Genomic DNA, 20,133 nt, shown 5'->3' on the forward strand with positions numbered 1-20,133 from the left:
TAAAGCTAACCAAAAGTATTAAACTCCATTCGTTGAGTATTTACTGGTAACATTAAACTAGTGTGTGTATATATATATATATATATATATATATATATATATATATATATATATATATATATATATATATATATATATATATATATATATACATATATATATATATATATATATATATATATATATATATATATATATATATATATATATATATATATATATTATATATATATATATATATATATATATATATATATATATATATATATATATATATATATATATATATACATTCTTCTTCTTTTAACGTGCTTTTTCCCATTTTTGTATGGGGTAAGCACGATGCCTTCTTTTGAAGGACTTAGAGGAAAACCTCGCAGTAGCACTATGAACCAAGTGTTAGGAGAGGGTGGAAAGGAAAATGGAAGAAGGAGAATATGAACGAAGGTACAATAAAAAGAATGCAAAGGGGGTGCAGCTAAAGGCCGAAGGAACGCTGCAAAGAACCTTAAGTAATGCCTACAGCGCACCGCATGAGGTGCACTGATGTCAATACCCCCTTACGAGGATAAATCAGTGCTCTAAGGATATGTGCTACTTATATTTCCTTCCTGGTCTTTATCCTTTTCAGAATTCGAAATAAAAGCTAATGATATGATGATCAAAATTTATTTTCTAAACACACTTCGTCTGGTAAATTCTAGTCTTTAGTCTTTCATTTTACCAGTGATCACAGACACTCGTTTAACTTAACCTATCCCAAATCAAAATAGTTATAGCAAAAATAATTGTGGTTTGTCTATAACGTGTACTTTACTGAACAGTAAATAGCAAACAATGCTTACAGGGTTATTGCACAGAAATCACTCTATACATAATCAGCAATGAAATTGCAATAGAGCACCACCTATTGCAAGGGAACTGCACCATGAGCTAGGCCTATTTCAATTCAATTTTCTCACAAAAATGATAGACACCAACTAATGCTGATAACATTATTTTAGAACATCAGATGAAGTAATATACCCCTTGGTATTAAATTAAAGGAAGAAACCAAGCATTCATTTTTTTTTTACAAACTTTACGCAACCCATAATGGTGGCAAAATTAAAGTTGTACATACTTCTCTGCCTTCAATTTTGCCACCAGTTTTAGCTGCTTGGGGCGCAGGTGGGTGACAAGTTGCTCACATATTCCATGGGGCGTGATTTGGTGTCAGTGGTTCGTCTCAGAAATAAACAACCAGTCAGTCTCAAAGGTACAGGCTTCTTGTTGCTCGTTATCTTGGTACTAGCCTGACACCAATCGGGGCATCGGGCATCATGTTCAGTCTCATAACCTGCCCAACAGCAGCCTTGTTCCCAGAGCCCAGTTCCTCTATTCTGAAGGTCTTCACCAGCTGTAAAGAAGGATATAAATATTATATTATCCTGCACTGATGAAAATGGGATGCAACATTGTTCTAAGATATGGTGGAAAGTATTCAGTGTTACTGAGTATAATAATGATGTACAAAACCATGAGCTCTGGAGAGAGAAAAGAAAAATCTCACCTGAATCAGCAAAATTAATATTTCCTGCTCAGCCAGCCTCCTCCCGGGACACATCCGGGCACCGTGTCCAAAGGGAACCAGAGAGAACGGATGGATCTTAGAAGAAGAAGAAGAAGAAGAAGAAGAAGAAGAAGAAGAAGAAGAAGAAGAAGAAGAAGAAGAAGAAGAAGCTCTATTCTTGTGCCTGGATAACCACCTCCCCGGTTTGAATTGGTGAGGTTCAGGGAAGACCTCTTCGTTATGACAGGCAATCACAGGAGGGGACGACACCAGAGTCTGGCGAAAAGAATCAGTTGATAAAAAGGTGAATGAGCTGTGGAAATCGTTATTTGAGTGTTTATTTAATGTTTATTTTCATCTGCATTGCATTGCGCTTCTCTGACTTCTGTTTTTTTTCATCGTGGCATGATTATTATGCTCTGGGAAAGATTTTAGAACCAAGTTAATGGGCTCCCTGGTTTGTTGCGTGAGACTGCTAGTACATTTTCAGTAGTAATACAAATAAATTAATAAATAAAGAGTAAAAAAATAGACATTGTTTGCCACAGCAGTTACTAACAAGTAGCTTTATTTTTAACATTACTGACAAAAAAAATTATCGCAAATCCCACAGAGACATGTCGTTGTAATTTGAATATGGAAAAGGTGAAAAGAATCTCACCTTAGACCCACTGCAAAGACATCTATAGTACTAGTTATAGCATCTGCAACTCACCCCGGCAGGTACTCTGTATCCTGAGAACACGACGTCCTGCGGTATAATCCGACTGTTGGCAGAAGCCGAAGGCCGTAGCCTGAAGGTTTCCTGAAGAACCGCCCGTAGATACCTTAGACCCTGCAGCAGGAGAAACACGTTGAACAGATAAAAGATGAACTCTTCATCGTTAGACCGAACTGAGCGTGGCCAAGTTGAGCTTTCTGCTTTGTATGACAATTCACAAATTTATGCCCAGTTCTCGTAGCAAGCAATATCTCATTAATATAAAAAACCAAGTCCTTTTAACCACTTACAACCATTCTTACACGCTTTCTTTTCCAACCAAAGTAACATTATTAAGATAACAGGTTATATAGGCTACTAATAGCAAGTGAATAAGATACATTACAGTATTTCAAATTACATTACAGTAAAATATTTCACGAAATTCACGGATGGTAGCCTTAAATCTTCAGTATGAACGAAAACTATAAAATGTCTACATCGAGAGTTTACACATACACACAATGTTCCAATCATTCCTGTGCTTGCAGCAAACCTTAGCATTGGAGTACTATGCAAGCACTGTGGGTTACAGTGAAACCCAAAAGCTGACAATTAGTGTAGATTATACAGGGCCAAGAATTTAATACGAAAAAATCTGAGACTTTTTTCATGATCAGAAATGAAATGGCAGACCTAAATAATAAAAAAAACAAAAAAATATTATGAAGTAGAAGTCATTTTCCCAACTAAAACGGTTGTTTTACGTCGTTAAATGAATTAAGTATAAATGTATTTTTACCTAAATCCCTTTCTGGAAATAATATTTTCTCTCTATAGAAAAAGTCTCAGAGAAACGTCATGAGATTGTGATACATTTAAATAGTATTGTTTCTCAGCTGACAAGGCTTAATAAATCTTGCTCCCGTACCTGCAAGTCGTGAGTCGCTGGTTCTATGTCCTTAATCTCCTCGTAAAGTTCCGCCTGCACGCCCTCGTCTCGAGAAAGGTAATGTATGCAGAAAGCTAAAGTGGTTGCTGTCTGAAAGGATAATAAAAATAAATGACTCTTACGAAGTATGGCATGAAATTGAGTTTTAAGTGCTACAACATGACATTCTGTTTGTAGAATGCCTTGGTTCGTAGTTAATCTCGCCAAATTTGTTCGTAGGGCCAATACACATGGCAAATTTAAAAGTGACGCATGCTGGTGGGTGTACGGCTTCACCATAACGAGCTTGCGTGACTTAGCGACTTCCAATATGCATCAATTTAGTAAAAATTGATACCCGCTTTTAACAAGGGTAGCCGCAAGATGCTAAAAGATGACAAAATGTAGCCAATCTTCATGTGACGCCGTATTATCACTAAAATTAGCTATTTTCTCAAGTTAACACTGCTAATTTTTAACATAGCAAAACATACTGTACAATTCACAATCAATTTTGCAAAGACATCACGTTCATCACATCACCTCTTTATTTTATCTGACTTTTGTAACTCACAGCATCGATGCCTCCCTGGAAGACTTCCACAAGAAGAAGAAGCACGTCGCTCTGGGAGAGACTCGACTGACTCATCAGCGCTGCTATAAATGGCTGTTGGCTGGAAAACGCCGAGGAATCTGCTGCCCTCGACCCGTAGTGGTTGGTTAACCGTTCTCTCACTAACCTGGTTATTATTATTATTATTATTATTATTATTATTATTATTATTATTTTATGGAAGGAACAAAAAAAAAAACGGGTGTTGAACTGGCGGCGTAACATAGCCACATCGAAGTATTACAATGTCTTTCACTTTGGAGAGAGAGAGAGAGAGAGAGAGAGAGAGAGAGAGAGAGAGAGAGAGAGAGAGAGAGAGAGAACTCATGCTCCACCTTACCTAACAATTGCATCCTGGGAGTCCACCAGCCTCAGAAAGAGCTTCGTGGGGAAAACTTTATGGAGGGGAAGTTTCAGAAGCGACTCTCCCAGCACCAGGAGACTCTCCTCGTTGGCCGAGATGATGGCACGGCCCTTGTCCAAGAGTTCCCCGTCGGTGTCAAGGCAGCCGAGCCTTCCGCCTAGTGCCACCACGCCCACGGCTGTTGGAGAACGAGGGATCGTCCTCAGAAGGGAGACTTTCTGCTCTCGACTCCTCGTGTGTGGGGTCCACCTTTTGATTTTTATTTATTTTTAAATGCCTTATCAAAGGATGGTGTCAGTAGGCTAACTCCAGTTAAGTCTTGTGTGGAATAATACACACACACACACACACACACACACACACACACACACAGACAGAGAGAGAGAGAGAGAGAGAGAGAGAGAGAGAGAGAGAGAGAGAGAGTATAGCTAAATTGAATCACACTAGTACTATAGCCACGACCAAGTAATATGAAGGCTGCATTATTTTGTTACGGAAACCTGACGCTGGAAAATTTTAAGAGCTGCTAAACCTATCATTAATGAATCAAGCGGTACAACTGACTGGTTTGCTAGTCACTACCACAGCGATCTAATGACATTATCTTCTTGTGTTCCCCGACAGAGTTTAGGTTCGTTCTTTAAGGTACCATTAATCAAATAATCTCAACTTGTCCTTTAGATCACTTATAAGGTCTGCAGAAAAGATCATGTGATGATAACTTGAATTTATGAGACTTCTAACAAACGACTAGAAAAAGTCACGTTTCAAAATTAAGTAATCAATATTACTATTATATATATTATTATTCAGAAGATGAACTTTATTCATATGGAACGAGCCCAAAAGGGACGCTGTCTTGAAATTCAAGCTTCCAAAGAATATTATGGAGTTTACTCGAAAGTGGTAACGAAAGGTAATGGAAAATACAGAAAGCGGGGATCAGTTATAAAAAAAAAACAGAAAAAATAACAAATAAATAAATAAATAAAAATTTAAGTTGATTATTAAAAATATATATATATGGAGAATTGTACTTCTATAAGTCAAAATGAATTCATTGCTGACCTTGCAGATACAAGACTTCGAATTGCAACGCCAAAAAAAAAGTAATAGACCAAAGGTCAACGATGAAATCTCAACTTAACCTTAGTCCTACGCCATCCGATCAACAGCTAAACAGCTGCTGTTCAGATCTGCTTTTCAGGGACATTATAGGCCTACCTTCTAAGGTGTATCGGAAGAGCAGCGGCAGAAGGTCTGGAATCACGTGACCACCGGAAGACGACGACGACGACGAAGAAGAAAGAGGGAACTGGCTTTGCAAGAGACTTATGAAGTCCTGACCAACCGAAGCCTGGGTCCCTCGGTAGTGAGTCACGACGTCTCGTTTCAGGAGGATTTGGACGCTGGATCGCAGGCGGCGCCAATCGGGTCCATTTCTGAGAATAAAGAGTATGCTGAAATAAAGATCTAAATGCATTATAATTATCATTCAGAAGAAAAACGCTTCTAATATGGAACAAGCCACAGGGCCCGCTGACTTAAAATTCAAGCTTCCAAAGAATATGGTGCTCATTTGAAAGCAATTAAACGAGACTGTAGGAAATACTGAAAGAAGAGATCAAAGATAAATTAACAAATTAATAAATAAATAGATAAAATGTTAATAAACTAATAAAAATACATGGAGACTGTTTTTATAGTAGTGTATTGCATCTTCGCTTGAACGTTTGAGGTTCTAATTGCGCATCATCATCAGGATTGACGCGAGTTGACTTCGTATGTCATGTGGACAGATCGAGTGACAATAGGTTGGTGAATGTGGTGCATAATTCGAAGGTACAGGAAGAAAAGAGAGGATAGGGATGATTAAATTACCGGCTAAATCAATTGGAAATCGGTTTATACAACATAATCTTTGGAGCGAATGCACAGTAGGGGTCAGGACTACTGTAGGCCTAGTAGGCATTTCAGAGGGAATATAACCTAACCTGACTTATCTTGACCTAATCTAACCTTTTGACACCGTGTCCTAACCTGGCCGAGGGGCTTCGCCTGCCCTGGACCCCCCTTCCCCAAAGTAATTCGTGTTCCACACTCTGCATGCCTTCCCTAATCTTTGCTTGGGCAATTGACTATAGCACAGTGACTCTCACTTACCCCGGAACAACGCCTGCCGAAGTGAACCAATGTGGTCGACTCTTCCTGTAGTGCTCCAGGATATCAAGTGGTGGCCGAACTGGTAGCGGTCCCTCGTTCTGCAAATACACGATCAGTTAGTAGAAATCACTCAAGAGAGCACATACCTCCTCTGCCAGTGTCATCCCACGAATGGATAGATCCAAAAATGTTACTGCTCGTGGTGTGTGCAAGAAGTCTGGTTACCTCTACAGGATTGCACGGTTGTTATCGCATCTTCGCCCAATCCATATGGTCCTCTTTATTACCCAGATCAGTTTTAATACAAGAAATGGAATATAGAATTTAGGCCAAGCGCTGGCACCTATGATGAAGTCATTCAGTGCTGAGAGGAAAATTTAGAGTAAAAAGGTTTGAAAGGTGTAACAGGAGGAAAACCTCGCAGTTGCATTATGGAACAATTGTTAGGCGGTGGCTGAGGAAAGTAAGATGAAAGAAAGAGAACGTGAACGGAGGTACAGTAAAGGGAATGAAAGGGGTTGCAGCTAGCGGCCGAAGGGACGCCTCAAAGAACCTTAAGTAATGCCTACAGGGCACGGCGTGAGGTGCACTGACGACCCTACCGCCCTACTGGGCTTTTAAAACGTAACTTGTATTGCAACAGGCTCCTACTAAATTATGACTATTGATTTCCATAGGTGCTTCACAAAATCTCCTCTTCTAATTCCTGACTTGGTTTATCCTCTCTGAATTAGGAATATTGTCAAATTAATTAGTGAATGGCATCTTTGTTGTATCATTTGGTATCTTGTATTTTTCTAAAAAAAAAAAAAAAAGTAAACATGGCGATAACTTGCGAGAACTTAGACTTACGTCTCGAAGTTTTCTGGTATTTCTCCTTTTTTCTTTATTATTATTATTATTATTATTATTATTATTATTATTATTATTATTATTATTATTATTATTATTAAAAGTGTATTCAGTCATATGTACAGAAAAGTAAAAAACAAAAAGTATTAACTGTCCAATATTGATAAAAATAAAAATACGACAAAACAGTAAAAATAAAAACAAAGACAAAGTTCAAAATAAATTAACACAAATAAACATAAGTAATTACACGGATAAATGGGTAATTAAAGACTAACATTATCGGTTATTAATTATAGCAGATCGCGCGTGAAAGTGACGTCAGCCCCTCACCCCACCGTCTCGGACAAATCTACACGGCCTCTGAATAGAGCGCTTACAAACTTTCTTCCCATTTATTTATATTTCACTGATACGTCTTTTTTTATAGATCCCTTACCTTGAATAGCTTCCTGGTATCCTCTGGATCGAACACAAACACCAAGTTCATCTTGGTGGCCACCTTGGAGATCCTGACGATGGGGCCGTACTTTCCGTACAGCTTCCAGCATGTCGTCCAAAATCGCTCGAATGGGTAGCCACCTAATTAGAGATACGAGAAGTGAATTTACTAATACTAATACTGCTACTACTACTGCTATTACTGCTGCTATTAATCCCGTTGAAAGGTAATGCCGTCAGTGCACCTCACGTGCTGCACTGTATGACATTACCAAAGGGTGCCTGTAGCGTCCAACCTTCGACCCCTAACTGCACCCACTTATCAGTCTTTTACTTCACCTACATCCCGACTTCCTTTCTTCAATCTTGCTGTCCAACATCTCTAGCCGTTAACTAATTATTCAGTGAAACGCCAGCTTCCTCTTGATGACCTCAAGTGAGGCCAGTCACAGTCGAATAACCACCAGCTACTTAATCCAGGTCTGGTCGTTCCCGACCCACTCCCACCCTACCTCAACCCACCCGGTGGAATCAGTCTCTGTGACTCTCGAGATTGTTAACCACTGTCTTACGGGAATGTTATTATTATTATTATTATTATTATTATTATTATTATTATTATTATTATTATTATTATTATTATAGCTGTTTCCACGGCATTTAATTTATACAGAGTCTTCTCTATTCTTCTTATTATCTTTTGCCTCAGCCTGTGTAAATTAAATGCCGCGGAAACAGCTATAATTTTTAATGCAACTGACCTCAGAGAAGGCCTCCTCCCGTATTATTATTTTACTATTATTATCACCCCCACAGAATACAATGCCCAAACAGCAAAAACGCAGCAGAGGTGAAGAGTAAAATTAACCAAATTAAATTGAATTAATAAATAAATAAGTCTGGAGGAAAGGAAACGGGAAAAAAACAATATTGCAAAAGCCACGCTTAAGAAACTATTTGTTCCACCTGAGAGTATCCCCCCGCGCCCTCCAAAAAATGCTGCTTCACACTGAATCAACAATCGCGCTCGAATATCCTATTAGTGAGACAATGGTATCAGATTCCTACAAATATACGTATTTCTGATTAATATATCCAGAATGATTCCAGTGTAAATACACATTAAAAAATATTTACAAAACTAGAGCTTCCGCGAACATGCTCGGCACTCCTTATCAACTGATTGATTGGTAAGGAATATCGACCAGGCTTCTCGAAGTTCTCGTTTTATTTATATTTTTAATTAATATATATTCACCCTGAAGTCATTGTGGGTTTCTTCATCATAAATATATTTCTGTTAATGGCCACCTCATTTTGCCCTTAGTTTACTCAATTATCCAATTTGAGAATACTTATGGTAATGACATCTCTTACAACATCGCGGTCTCCGGTGAAAAAAGTGCAATGTACTTTACATCGAAATGTGTGATCTGAATTTATCATAGCCCTTTCTGGCAACGTTCTTATGACTTTGCACCACAGACCTTTGATATTGTAACGCCAGATTAAGATAGCCTGCTAGATTAACCTCAGGTGAACGGCGAGTCTTCCTAACGAACATAATAGTTAAAGTAATTCAGCATATTCTTAAACATATGTGGAAGGGCTTCGTTGAGAATTTATTGAAATCAAAAGCGATTCCGGCGAAGAACGAACAGCCACTCACCAAAGTCGGTGAAGAGCAACCTGTTGCCGATGATCGGCAAAGCCCTGGGACCAGGAATGGCTTCGAAGGGCAAGACTTCGTTCTGGTGTTTGCCCTCCGAGGGCACCGAGAATTGTTCTTCTTCTTCTTCGCTCTTTCTGCCGATGGCGGTCGTGTGCGAGAACCTTCCCCTGTGGTGGTTTACGCAAGAGATTTTTCGAGCGATGCTGTAAAGCCTCGTCCCTGCGACAATAGAACTCTGATTTGTAACTGCGACAATGGAGGACTGTTTTGTCCCCGGGACAATGGGAGATCGTCCATCTCTTGCGTTACAGCCTAACTTTGAGGACGGCAGACCGAGTGTTTTTTCGTAAGCAGTCACAGCGTGGAGATGACGTCTCAGGAACAGCATTGTCTGAAAAATAAAGACCACCGTTGTTTCACTCTGGTATACTCTCTTTAATCGGAGTTATGATAAACTCTCGGTCAGGTATTTAAGAGTATCACAAAATCTCGGGTAACGAAATACACAGCAACATATTGTAATCGATAAGAGTTCGATGGCACTGCGAAAAATCATTTGAATATTATCGTCCTTTCTGATCGAATTAAAGTTATGTTCTGCAGTATACTTGTCTACGGCCTTTTTTTAAAATTGCATTGATGCAAATAATATTCATCATTATTCAAAAGGTGCGAGTTTTTACTAATAAAGAGGTTGCATAAATGACCACGTTTCCACTTAACAGAATGCAAAAGAATGGCCTATGTTGTTGGTACCTATAGTACTGCCAGAAGTACGATTAGTGCTAACTTTAACCCTAAATAAAATCAAAACTACCGAGGCTACAGGGCTGCAATTTGGTATTTTTGATGATTGGAGGGTGGATGATCAACATACCAATTTGCAACCCTCTAGCCCCAGTAGTTTTTAAGATCTCAGGACAGACGTACAGTCAAAGTTGGTGTAGCAGGAAATTATTCCCCCTGACTGAAATTCCCCCCGGGGAAAATTAGCCTAGGATTGATTTCGCCACGGGAATAACAGCCCAGGTTGTTTTTCCCCCGGGGGGAATTTTGGACCTGGGATATTTTTCCCCCTCTAGGCCATTTCTCCCTTAATCAGCTCAGTGGTCTGGTTAAACTAAGGTATACTTAACTTTCTACATGTATCCACCTTTGCGGCGTGTTTAGTACAAGCCCGTTGGTGATTTCCGTATAAACATAAACAAAAGACTGTGAATCAAGATAATGACCCCCACCATAAATTAATGTGACTTTTTTTTCCTAGCCAAAATTGTGACTTTTTTCCTGAGACTTTTTTTCTTATCAAAAATTGTGACTTGTTTCCACTGCTCGGACAACTGTGAAGCCTGATGGCGCCATGACTACAAGGGAAGCATAAAAAGAGTGCGATTGTCAACAGCCGAAGTGATGGTAGTTTAGTCGGGATGATAATTATCCTGTGTGGCAGGATAATTATCATCCCGGTAGTGGGGTTGGGGGAATCTTGGCCCAAAGGGAGGAATATTATCCTGGGAGGAAATTCCCGCAGGGGGAAATATATCCTGGGCCATATTTCCCCCGGGGGGAATTTCGGACAGGGGGAAATACAGACTGTTACACCTGCACAATAGTCTTCTTCTACAGAAAAATAAAACCATACAAAATATTATTCACTGATGCCTTGCATGTGGATAACAAGTTATTAAGTGTCACAGGCATCTTTTTTTTTTTTAAGGTAATGGAAATGAGACTGAGCGCACTTTTCAAATGGCGCTGTACACAAACTTCAGACTTACGACTGAAGCGCACTGTTGTCATATTTACACTCGAAGTCTATCACAGACCGCTTGCATATGTCAAAGGCATTTTTGTATAGGTTTTGTAGTTCACGTGGTCTACAGTATATCTTGGTCAAGCATATTATGATTGTATATAAAACAATACACTTGTATTCACACTTGGCTACTAATTACACTAGAGTGACTAGACCTATCTTGAAATATAACTATTGTATCCACTTGCCACTTTTGTTATGTCCGTTTTATACGTGAATTTGGAACAGACAGCAATAATGTAGAAAAGCAACTTTGTATATAATTACACCTGCGGGTACGTACCGAATAAGAAATACATTAACAAAACTTACTTTATATGAGACACATTACACGATGTTCGAGTCACAGTTGTTGGGATTCGAATAACATGTCCACGAGACGCAGACTCCCTCTCGGCCGGTAAAAAGACCTTGAATAAGTTCACAGAGGCACCTGAGGCTGACCACGCAATCACTCGCGTCACTGCCCACCACCAGATACCCACAGAAGCTAACTGATGCCACCAGGATATCTCAACAACGCCCAGTCTTGCCAAGCTTCTAGTGCTCAGGGAAAACCTCGGAACTTTTCGTAATGCATCGTTCAAGATGCATTATTTACCGTTCAGTTGTGTTTTTTTCCTATAATGTGTATTCTATTTGGTTAAAATATTGCTTGGACCGTTAAAAAAAGATGTTTTAGGCTTGACCTATAAGAAATTGTGCACGTTTGCAATAATAATGTCTACATTTCAGCTTGACATTGTGGAAATACTGTCTTTGAATCAGGAATAAAAGCAAAACCCTCGCAATTAGGGTTGGGTGGAATTTACATTATAGGGGAGTTGGAAATATATAATATATATATATATATATATATATATATATATATATATATATATATATATATATATATATATATATAGATAGATAGATAGATAGATAGATTATCAAGGGACATCCGGGAAAAGGCAGCATACATCACAACAGTTTATTTTGCTCACGGCGTTTCGCAATATCTCGTCGCCTCATCAAGGCTGCCGTTCACAAAATCACTTAAAATCTAATAAAAAACGTTAAAAAAAATAAAAATCACATGGATACAACCTACCTAAACCGAGTTAAAAAGAAACTAAAGCATCTAAAAAAGAAAGCGAGTAAGTAAAAGTCGAAGTGCAGACCCAAAATGTAAACAAACGACCAGTTATGATATGAAGAGCTGCACGGAGACTGTCTGGGTATTTAAAACCAGGGGATGGTAGTTTTCATTACGATAGGCTCTAACGTAGTCAGTTCTCCCTCTTCTTAACTGAGTTTAGTTATATACGCCCGTCTTTGTAGTGATTTTTAAGTTTTTTTAACATTTTTACGCTTTTTTTTATAAGATTTTGCAGCCTTGGTGATGCGATGAGATAGTGCGAAACACCGTCGGCAAAATACACTATTGTGATATAGGCCTACGTGCAGCCTATTCCTGGATGCCCCCTTAATAGCTACAATGAGGCTTAAAGCTATATGACCTGTATATATATATATATATATATATATATATATATATATATATATATATATATATATATATATATATATATATATATATATAATTATTCAGGGATAAACCTTATTAATATGGAACAAGCCTACAGGGGCCATTGACTTGTGAGAGTGTGTGTATGTGCGTCTAGCGCAGACGCACAATAGACCAAATCTTATTTTTTTTTAGCTCCATAAGAGAAAGAATCCATTTGCCTTGTGATATCCTCCTTTACCAAAGTTCTAGACGACGGGAACACGGCAGAAGGCAGAGAGTTCATAAGCATGAAGGTGGAATGGTTGATGTGAATGAAATGAACGACACTTGGGTACCTGATCCCTTTGCAGCTCATGTGAGGAACCAATTCCAGATGTGAATAGTCATGTCTGGTTCTTGAGAAAGAGAGAGAGAGAGAGAGCAGTGGCTGGTCAGAGCATAATAAACAATGGACCTTTCCCTCAAGACTTATACGAAGTGCTGTCACAGTGTCCAGAACAATAGACGTTCTTTTTGTCACTGGGCACAGCGTAGAGATAAACATCAACAAACCCGATGGCATGCACAGTATATGTGCGTGTTTGTATGTTTATATGCCTGTGCGTGTGCGTCTGCACATGTGTGTGGTGTAAGAATGAAGGTAACTTGCTCTTAGGTTCATGATGGTGCTTAACGTCCCTACGGTTAGGACTTATTATTTCGACACCTCTCTTTAAATATAATAATCACCTTGGCATCTGGGTGCACTGATGCTATGCAACATACAGCTGAATATTTATAGCGAGTGTCTTCTCTCTCTCTCTCTCTCTCTCTCTCTCTCTTATCACAGATAGATAAGCTGACCAGGCCCCAACACGCAGTGAAATGTGTATCTTTCTATCTTGTCTCTAATTTATGTAGCATATTTTTAAAGGATAATATATCAGGCCATCATTTGTTCATGCTTAAATCTCGTTCATCTTTCTTTCGTCATTTTACATTAATTAAAACCTAATTTCAAATGACGTAACGTTTAACAGATATTCCATACGATTATTGGCTAATTAGGTTATCATGGCGTCGTCGACCAATCACGAAGGTTTAGAATTCCTCGGAAGCTGACTGAAAAAGTCTGACTATATAGAGTGAATAACACGATAGTCTTTGTAATGATCATAATAACTCCTGCTGAAATGGTTACTTAAAATACCTAATGCTCAGTCATATGAAAATTTAAGTGCAAATGCTGCATGGAGACCTTCGTTGTAAACATCCGTTTTCAATTAAGACCATTAAATTTTAAACGAAAACTTTGCGTCACCATTGCATCCTTTTTTTTTTATCTATTGACATCAATTTATTGAACCTCAGAAGTTATAGCTCTTTCCCAACCATTTACAAAAGTAAACAGTAGGATTAATACCGTCGAAAGAAGAAGAAGAGTTTAAGCTGGTCTAAAAACGTAGCCTCATTATTGTTCTCAATGCACTAGCAGAAAATTACGTGAGGTATATTATCTTTAAGACGTAAACTGCTCTTGATAATGATAATCAAAAGAGGATGTAGCTGACACAAGCATGTCACGAAGATTATAGACAACGTCAAACCGAGACATTTATGTGTCGGGCGACGTCCGCTCACATCAAGATGGCTTTGTGTCTAGCACAGGCTCTTGCCCGTTGAAGCTGAGGCAATTAAAAAAAAAAACACTTTCAGTTAATATCTGTAAACAGAGAAACGTTTTAGCCTTGCAATAATTTTTCCAGTGTGAATGTATTCAATTTTTCGCTGAAATGTTGTACTACAGCATTAGAGCATTTTAACATTGCCCCTCCCCCTTTTATTTAAAAAAAAATCGCGGGGAACTGAATCCTGCGAGTAAATTTTCACTGTAGCTTACTATCAGTCTTATAGTATGCGTATGAAGTCTATATACCGTTCTGTTATGCATAACAGTAGGACCGAAGTCTCAAGAAATGAAGGTAAATGAGACGTTATACGCATGACGCAGACTCAATTTTTCCAAAAGTCCTGCCAAGAAGCCATTTGACACTGTTACCAGAACTTTTCCCTCGGTTGGATGCGCTGGGACCAACGCTCTATGGCCGGGTCTTGGGAAATCTTGGGGAAATCATTTGACGTTTGTTTCCTAAAAAGGCGGTTCTCACACGGCCACAGAATTTTCTGGTGCCTTTTAGCAACTTGCCCGTCGAGTGCGCGCCAAAAGCCGAAATTGTCGGCTATATCAAAGTCGCGCATGATCATCACCTTGCCACAAGTCTGTAAGCGTCTTTGTTTACTAAAGAAAGAGACGGAGAGGCACGGATGCTCCCTGTGTTCTGTCACTAAAAAGAATATAATTTCAAGTATCGCTGTCACGAGTTATTGTGATAACCTTAATAGGAGTAACATTTAACCTTCTCTAACAGCTACAGCCAGTATGGCTTATATTAAGAGGGGATCATCCAGATTAATCACGAAGAAAAGTATAAAAGTAGGTTTCAACACAAGATGATGGTCCACCGTTCAATGACAGTAGACCAAGTGAATTTTAAGTGTTAAAACCTACGAGAAAGCATGAATAATGCTTGAATTGCAACCTCCGATGTAACTTTTATTTACTGGAGGAACAGTGTTATGAGTATGACTGCTGTAAATGTGTAAATGGCTGCTTGGTAAAAAACAGAAATATTATCAAGCCTTAAAGGACATTCTCATAAGATATCCTTTCGATGAAGCCACGAAGCCGTAATTCATTGATTAAATGACATTTGCTGTTAATCCTCACTTAATTGTATATCAAGATGTTAACACTGGAGTATTTACACTCCGTATAATTTGGTACATACGATGTGACACAATTTAAGATGTTAGACCTAGTTACGGTAAAGAAAAAAAAATATGCTGCTTGATATTTCATTCACTCACAGATGAGTGCTGCGAATTTGCAACTCACGATTTATCAATCGTTCGAGAAAGAGACGAGAAAAACAAAGCTCAACCCCCTCCCAGTTAATAGCGAAACATCTTCCTTTCCGCAATTCCAGCAAACGATTTACCAATTATCCGAAAAAGGGACGAAAAAAACAAAAGAAAAACATCCCAGTTCCAGTTGATAGCGAAACATCTTCCTTTCCGCAATTCTACCAAACGAGCGATCAATTTTCCGAAAAATGGATTAGAAAAAACTCCCAGTTCCAGTTAATAGCAAAACATCTTTCTCCTCGCAATCCCAATTAACAGAGAAGCATCTTCAGTACCGTAATTCCAGCAAACGACATGTAAATTTTTCGAAAAAGGAATGAGGAAAAAAAAAGCTTTCCCAGTTCCAGTTGATAGCGAAACATCTACCATCTTCCTTTCCTCAAATCGGGCAAACGATTAACCAAACCAATTCCCAGTTAACACCGAAACCCCTTCCTCATCGCAATTCCAGTTAACGAGAGAACCATCCTCGCTCATTCCCGCAATTCCAGCAAAAAGGCGGTCTGGAACGCGAGAGAGAGAGAGAGAGAGTTAGAGTTCCCGCCGATCTGGCAACACTTTCCCCCCCCCCCGCCGCAGAAAGTGGGAAACCAACAACATCGTCGCTTGACCGGTGGAGAAGACGCGACCGACATCGCCTGCGATATTCCGCCCGCAAATGAATATTTGGAGGCCAGTGTTGAGGAGAACGTCGCTGAGGATTTGACGAGCGCCGCGTTGTGCAATGGAGTCGCGTAATGACGGTCGTTAGCGCGGGAGAGTCCTCCATCTTCTTCTTCAGGGATGAGGCGAGAGGACGAGAGCAGCGCCGCCATGTTGGCTTCTTCCCTCCGTGTCGTCGCGCCGTTGAGACTGAAGAGGAGGTCCCGATGACTACCGCTTGAAGGAACTGTTCGATTACAGGTGATTTAGGTCGCTGGTTACCCCCGCGGTATTTTTTTTGGGGTGGTTTGAGAGATCCGTTCGGTTTATTCGGCCGCGGGAATAAATCCGAGGAAGACCGAATGGGCGGCAGCGTTAGATCTAATTGCCGAAATGAATAACGGATAAGGTATTACATCTATCCGGATTGATGGGTGGTTATTTAGGTTTATATATGGGGATTTGTTGAGTTTTATGGAAATTTAGTTTATATTTTGTTTAGTTTTTAAAAATTTGAATTTTTAATATACGGTTAGCCACGTCGGAAGTCGGTAGGCATCTATACTAATTTATATCCTTAATCTTAAATTAATCCGGCCAAGATTTACCTTTAATCCAGGCCTGTTACCCTAGGCTTGAAATACCACCCTTAATCCCCCCCTCCCTTACCCCGCATTCCCCCCCACACTTAAGGCATATCCATTTCGAAGTCATTAGGGCTCAACTCGCCATTATTAGGCCGAAGACCATTTTCGCCTTGGGACCAATTCCATGTGAATCCCCACTGGGTAACCTCGTTGGCGCACTGTAAGCATCAGGTAGGGTTCTCCGCAGCGTCCATTTTCCCCCTCCCCCCAGCTGCAACCCCATTCAGTCCATTTACTGAATCTCTGTTCATATTCTCTTTCTCCTGTAGGGGTTAGGTAGTGCTGTCTGGTCACCTCGCCTGGTGCACTGTAGGCACTGCTAAAGTTCTTTGCGGCGTCCTCTCGGCCGTCAGCTGCAACCCCTTTAATTTCTTTTTACTGTACCTCCATTCTTATTATCTTTCATCTCGCTGTCCACCTTCTCGTAACAGATATTTCAAAGTGCAGCTGCAAAAGTTTTCCTCCTGTTACGCCCTTCAGACCTACCTACTCTCAGTTTCCTTTCCAGCGCCGAATGACCTTTTAGGTCCCAATGCTTGGCCTTTGGCCTAAACTGTGTATTTCATTCCATTCTATTCTGTAATCTCTTTCTTCCGTCTTACTTTCGTCAACCCTCTCCTGGCCTGACAATTGTTACACCTTTCAGACCTTTCTACTTCCTCCTGTGACACCTTTCAGACCTTTCTACGTTCGACTTCCCTTTCAGCGCTGAATGACATCATAGGTCCCAGCGCTTGGCCTTCGGCCTAAATTTTGTATTTCAAACCGTTACCTTCAATCTTTTTGATTCTGTGTATGTCAGTGGGCAAAAAGTAACAGAGGTTCACCAATCGCCATCGGTCCTGGTCGTTTCGGCCGTAAGTCACTTGGGCCGTAACATCCAAAACTATGTAAAACGTTATGTTTTTGGTATTTACCATTATGTTTATGGCATTTACCGTTATTATTTTATGTTTTACGTACATCCCCAAGGGGCTGGTACTAAACACGGCGTTCATTTTGCACGTAAATGTGCTTACAGCCGAAACGACCTGAACTCATCGCCGTTAGGGTCAGTACCCAGTTTTAAACAGTACAAATACGGTACAGTACAGTAATAATTCCTTGGGTTTGTGGTTGAGCATTTGCATACTGATCTAAAAATCAGTATGCAAATATTTATTTTTTTTAACAAGAGGCTAATGGTTTTGTGTCTAGTATGTTGAAGATATGCTGATTGACAAAGGGCTCGTGTTAACTAATTAGGAAATTAACTAGGGTAGTTTGCAGAACCGCTGGACAACCTCCGAACAGAAGCCGAGTCCATTGTCTGATGTTTAGTGTTACTTGGGGGGGGGGGATGTCCAGAGGTGGCATGTGCTACTTGGGGGGTGTCCAGGGGTGGCACCTGTTACCTGGGGGGGTGTCCAGGGGTAGCACGGTGCCCAAAGTGAGGTTAGGCAGGTAAGTTCTGTTTAGGTCAGGGCAAGGCATTCTAGGAAAGGTTAGGTTTGTTTGTGTGTGTGGAACCGGTCCTGGTCGTTTCGGCCGTAAGTCACTTTAGGCCGTAACATCCAAAACAATGTGAGACGTTATGTTTATGGTATTTACCGTTATTATTTCATGTTTTACGTACATCCCCAAGGGGCTGGTACTGAACACGGCGCCCATTTTGCACCTAAACGTGCTTACGGCCGAAACGACCCGAATGCTGTGGAACTTGTCCCATCGTTTTACCTTTGCCCCAATTAACTGTATAAAACTGAATAGTTTATTTATTTATTTTATTTTATTTTATTTTTTATTGTTTTTTTTTTTCCTGAAAAATGGAACATTAGTGACTTTTTTTTTTTTTTTTTTTTTTTTTAAAAGAAACACATGTTAGGGCCTCAAATTTTACTAGTAAAAAAAATCAAGGCAGAGCTAAGCGCCTCCAGTACATTTGTGATTATCAGCTATTCACTTTTCAGGCTGAGAAACAAGATGGAAAGTTTTCCGTCTAAACTTCAATTAAATCCTTCCAAGATTCCTATGTTTACACATGAAAGTCAAGTAGAAATGTTCCAAATTTCTTCATTTCCAATGAACATTTGTTGTAAGTTACCCAGAATGTGACTGAAGTCTGTCATAGTGGAGCACTGTGCAGAGGGCAAAAATATCTGGTAACTCTATTCTATATTAGGCTCAGTGCTTTAAAAAAGAAAATTTGTAGTAGAAAGAAATACAGCGCTTGCCTTGTAAACAACTAAAAATTCACAAAGAATGTGTAAGAAGTAACAGAACGACTTGAAAATAAGCAAGGCAGGCACAACGTTTCAAAAGTAACATGTACCATGCATCATAAACGTGTCCCACTTGCATATAAATGGTTGGGCCTCGAAAAGAATGTATAATGAATTGGGGTCTATTCTCGTGTAGTGTGTAAAGTCCAATTCGTACCCAGCTTACAGTTCATGTAAAATTGTTAAATGGCTTTCCCCTTTTCTAAGTGACCATTCCTTGTACCATTCCCTTTTTCTCAATTCCGTTTTCTGGTAATGTGTAGCAATTTTAAGGCCAGTGTTTTTTCTTAATTTTCTTTTTAATCTGGCTGTGCACCATGACAAGAAATTTGTATTGCTTTGGATTGTGGGAATAACCAACTAACTCTGAGTAGAGAATAAGGGGGCTAAGCTAGGTCTGGTAGCATTGTCCATGGTTTATGTACTTCTGACATCAGTGCTCATTTCTCGTCCCCATCATGATCTGGTAACACTGTTCACTCACTGGACACACCTCAACTTCCCCTGCCTTGAGTGCTATAAGAAGTAGTGTGAAGTGATTTAGTTTAAGTCCAATTAAAGTGTGAAAACTTGAACTTGATTATTGGTAAAAACTAGCTTCATATTCTTAATGGCAACACTAATTATTCACACTGATAATCGTCGCCCTGGATGCAGTTTTAGTTGAGAGTGTGCGTGTAATAGAGCACTGAGTAGGAGTGAGTTACTGTCAAGAGGTGATGGAAGTTCCTCTTTGTTGTCAGTGTTTTCAGTAGGCCTACTCAGTCTGGGCTTCTAGAAAGAGCTCAAGACCTATTTTTGTAGATAAGGTCAGCCTCTTTCAGGTAGTGGTATTAAATATATTTTTTAGTGACTTGTAAATCCCAGCTGAAAGGCATGGAGTCATACATTGGATAGGCTGTCCTGCTATTTTATTCTGTGTGCATATTAGTACCTATGCAAATATAGGAAAGACGACATGAGTCATTATCATCTAATAATAAAGGTGGGTTTGAGTCTAAATTC

The 20,133-nt window shown here is 39.5% G+C and overlaps 2 protein-coding genes across 3 annotated transcripts in view; one reads left to right on the plus strand and one right to left on the minus strand.

The window, feature by feature from the left end:
- Positions 1 to 653: 653 nt before the first annotated feature.
- LOC136845060 (cytochrome P450 302a1, mitochondrial-like) lies at positions 654 to 12,275 on the minus strand. 2 transcript variants are annotated; one of them, XM_067114867.1, is made up of 11 exons: positions 12,195 to 12,275; positions 9,286 to 9,679; positions 7,615 to 7,757; positions 6,324 to 6,421; positions 5,385 to 5,602; positions 4,137 to 4,338; positions 3,758 to 3,923; positions 3,184 to 3,294; positions 2,268 to 2,387; positions 1,553 to 1,828; positions 654 to 1,399 (listed from the first exon to the last, which is right to left on the minus strand). In XM_067114867.1, exons 2-11 carry the CDS (start codon positions 9,674 to 9,676, stop codon positions 1,280 to 1,282), a joined length of 1,845 nt encoding a protein of 614 aa, XP_066970968.1. In that variant the 5' UTR covers positions 9,677 to 9,679; positions 12,195 to 12,275; the 3' UTR covers positions 654 to 1,279. The 2 variants fall into 2 exon arrangements, with proteins under 2 accessions (XP_066970968.1, XP_066970967.1); XM_067114866.1 differs by lacking the exon at positions 12,195 to 12,275 and adding an exon at positions 11,417 to 11,728.
- A 3,717-nt stretch (positions 12,276 to 15,992) lies between these two features.
- Positions 15,993 to 20,133, plus strand: part of LOC136845061 (uncharacterized) — a 98,360-nt gene continuing 94,219 nt past the window's right edge. The window contains exon 1 of the mRNA XM_067114868.1: positions 15,993 to 16,481. The gene's annotated coding sequence lies outside the window, so the exon portion shown is untranslated. The remainder of the gene's footprint in view (positions 16,482 to 20,133) is intronic.

The sequence above is a fragment of the Macrobrachium rosenbergii genome, chromosome 13, assembly GCF_040412425.1.
Source record: "Macrobrachium rosenbergii isolate ZJJX-2024 chromosome 13, ASM4041242v1, whole genome shotgun sequence".
Lineage (NCBI taxonomy): Eukaryota > Metazoa > Arthropoda > Malacostraca > Decapoda > Palaemonidae > Macrobrachium > Macrobrachium rosenbergii.

Excerpts from the sequence above, each read along its gene's own strand:
- LOC136845060 (XM_067114867.1), bottom strand. The coding sequence starts at position 9,676 with ATGCTGTTCCTGAGACGTCATCTCCACGCTGTGACTGCTTACGAAAAA. Across the intron at positions 6,422-7,614 it reads ATACCAGGAAGCTATTCAAG|AACGAGGGACCGCTACCAGT; the intron begins GTAAGGGATCTA and ends GTGTATTTGCAG. Across the intron at positions 3,295-3,757 it reads TCCAGGGAGGCATCGATGCT|ACAGCAACCACTTTAGCTTT; the intron begins GTGAGTTACAAA and ends TTATCCTTTCAG.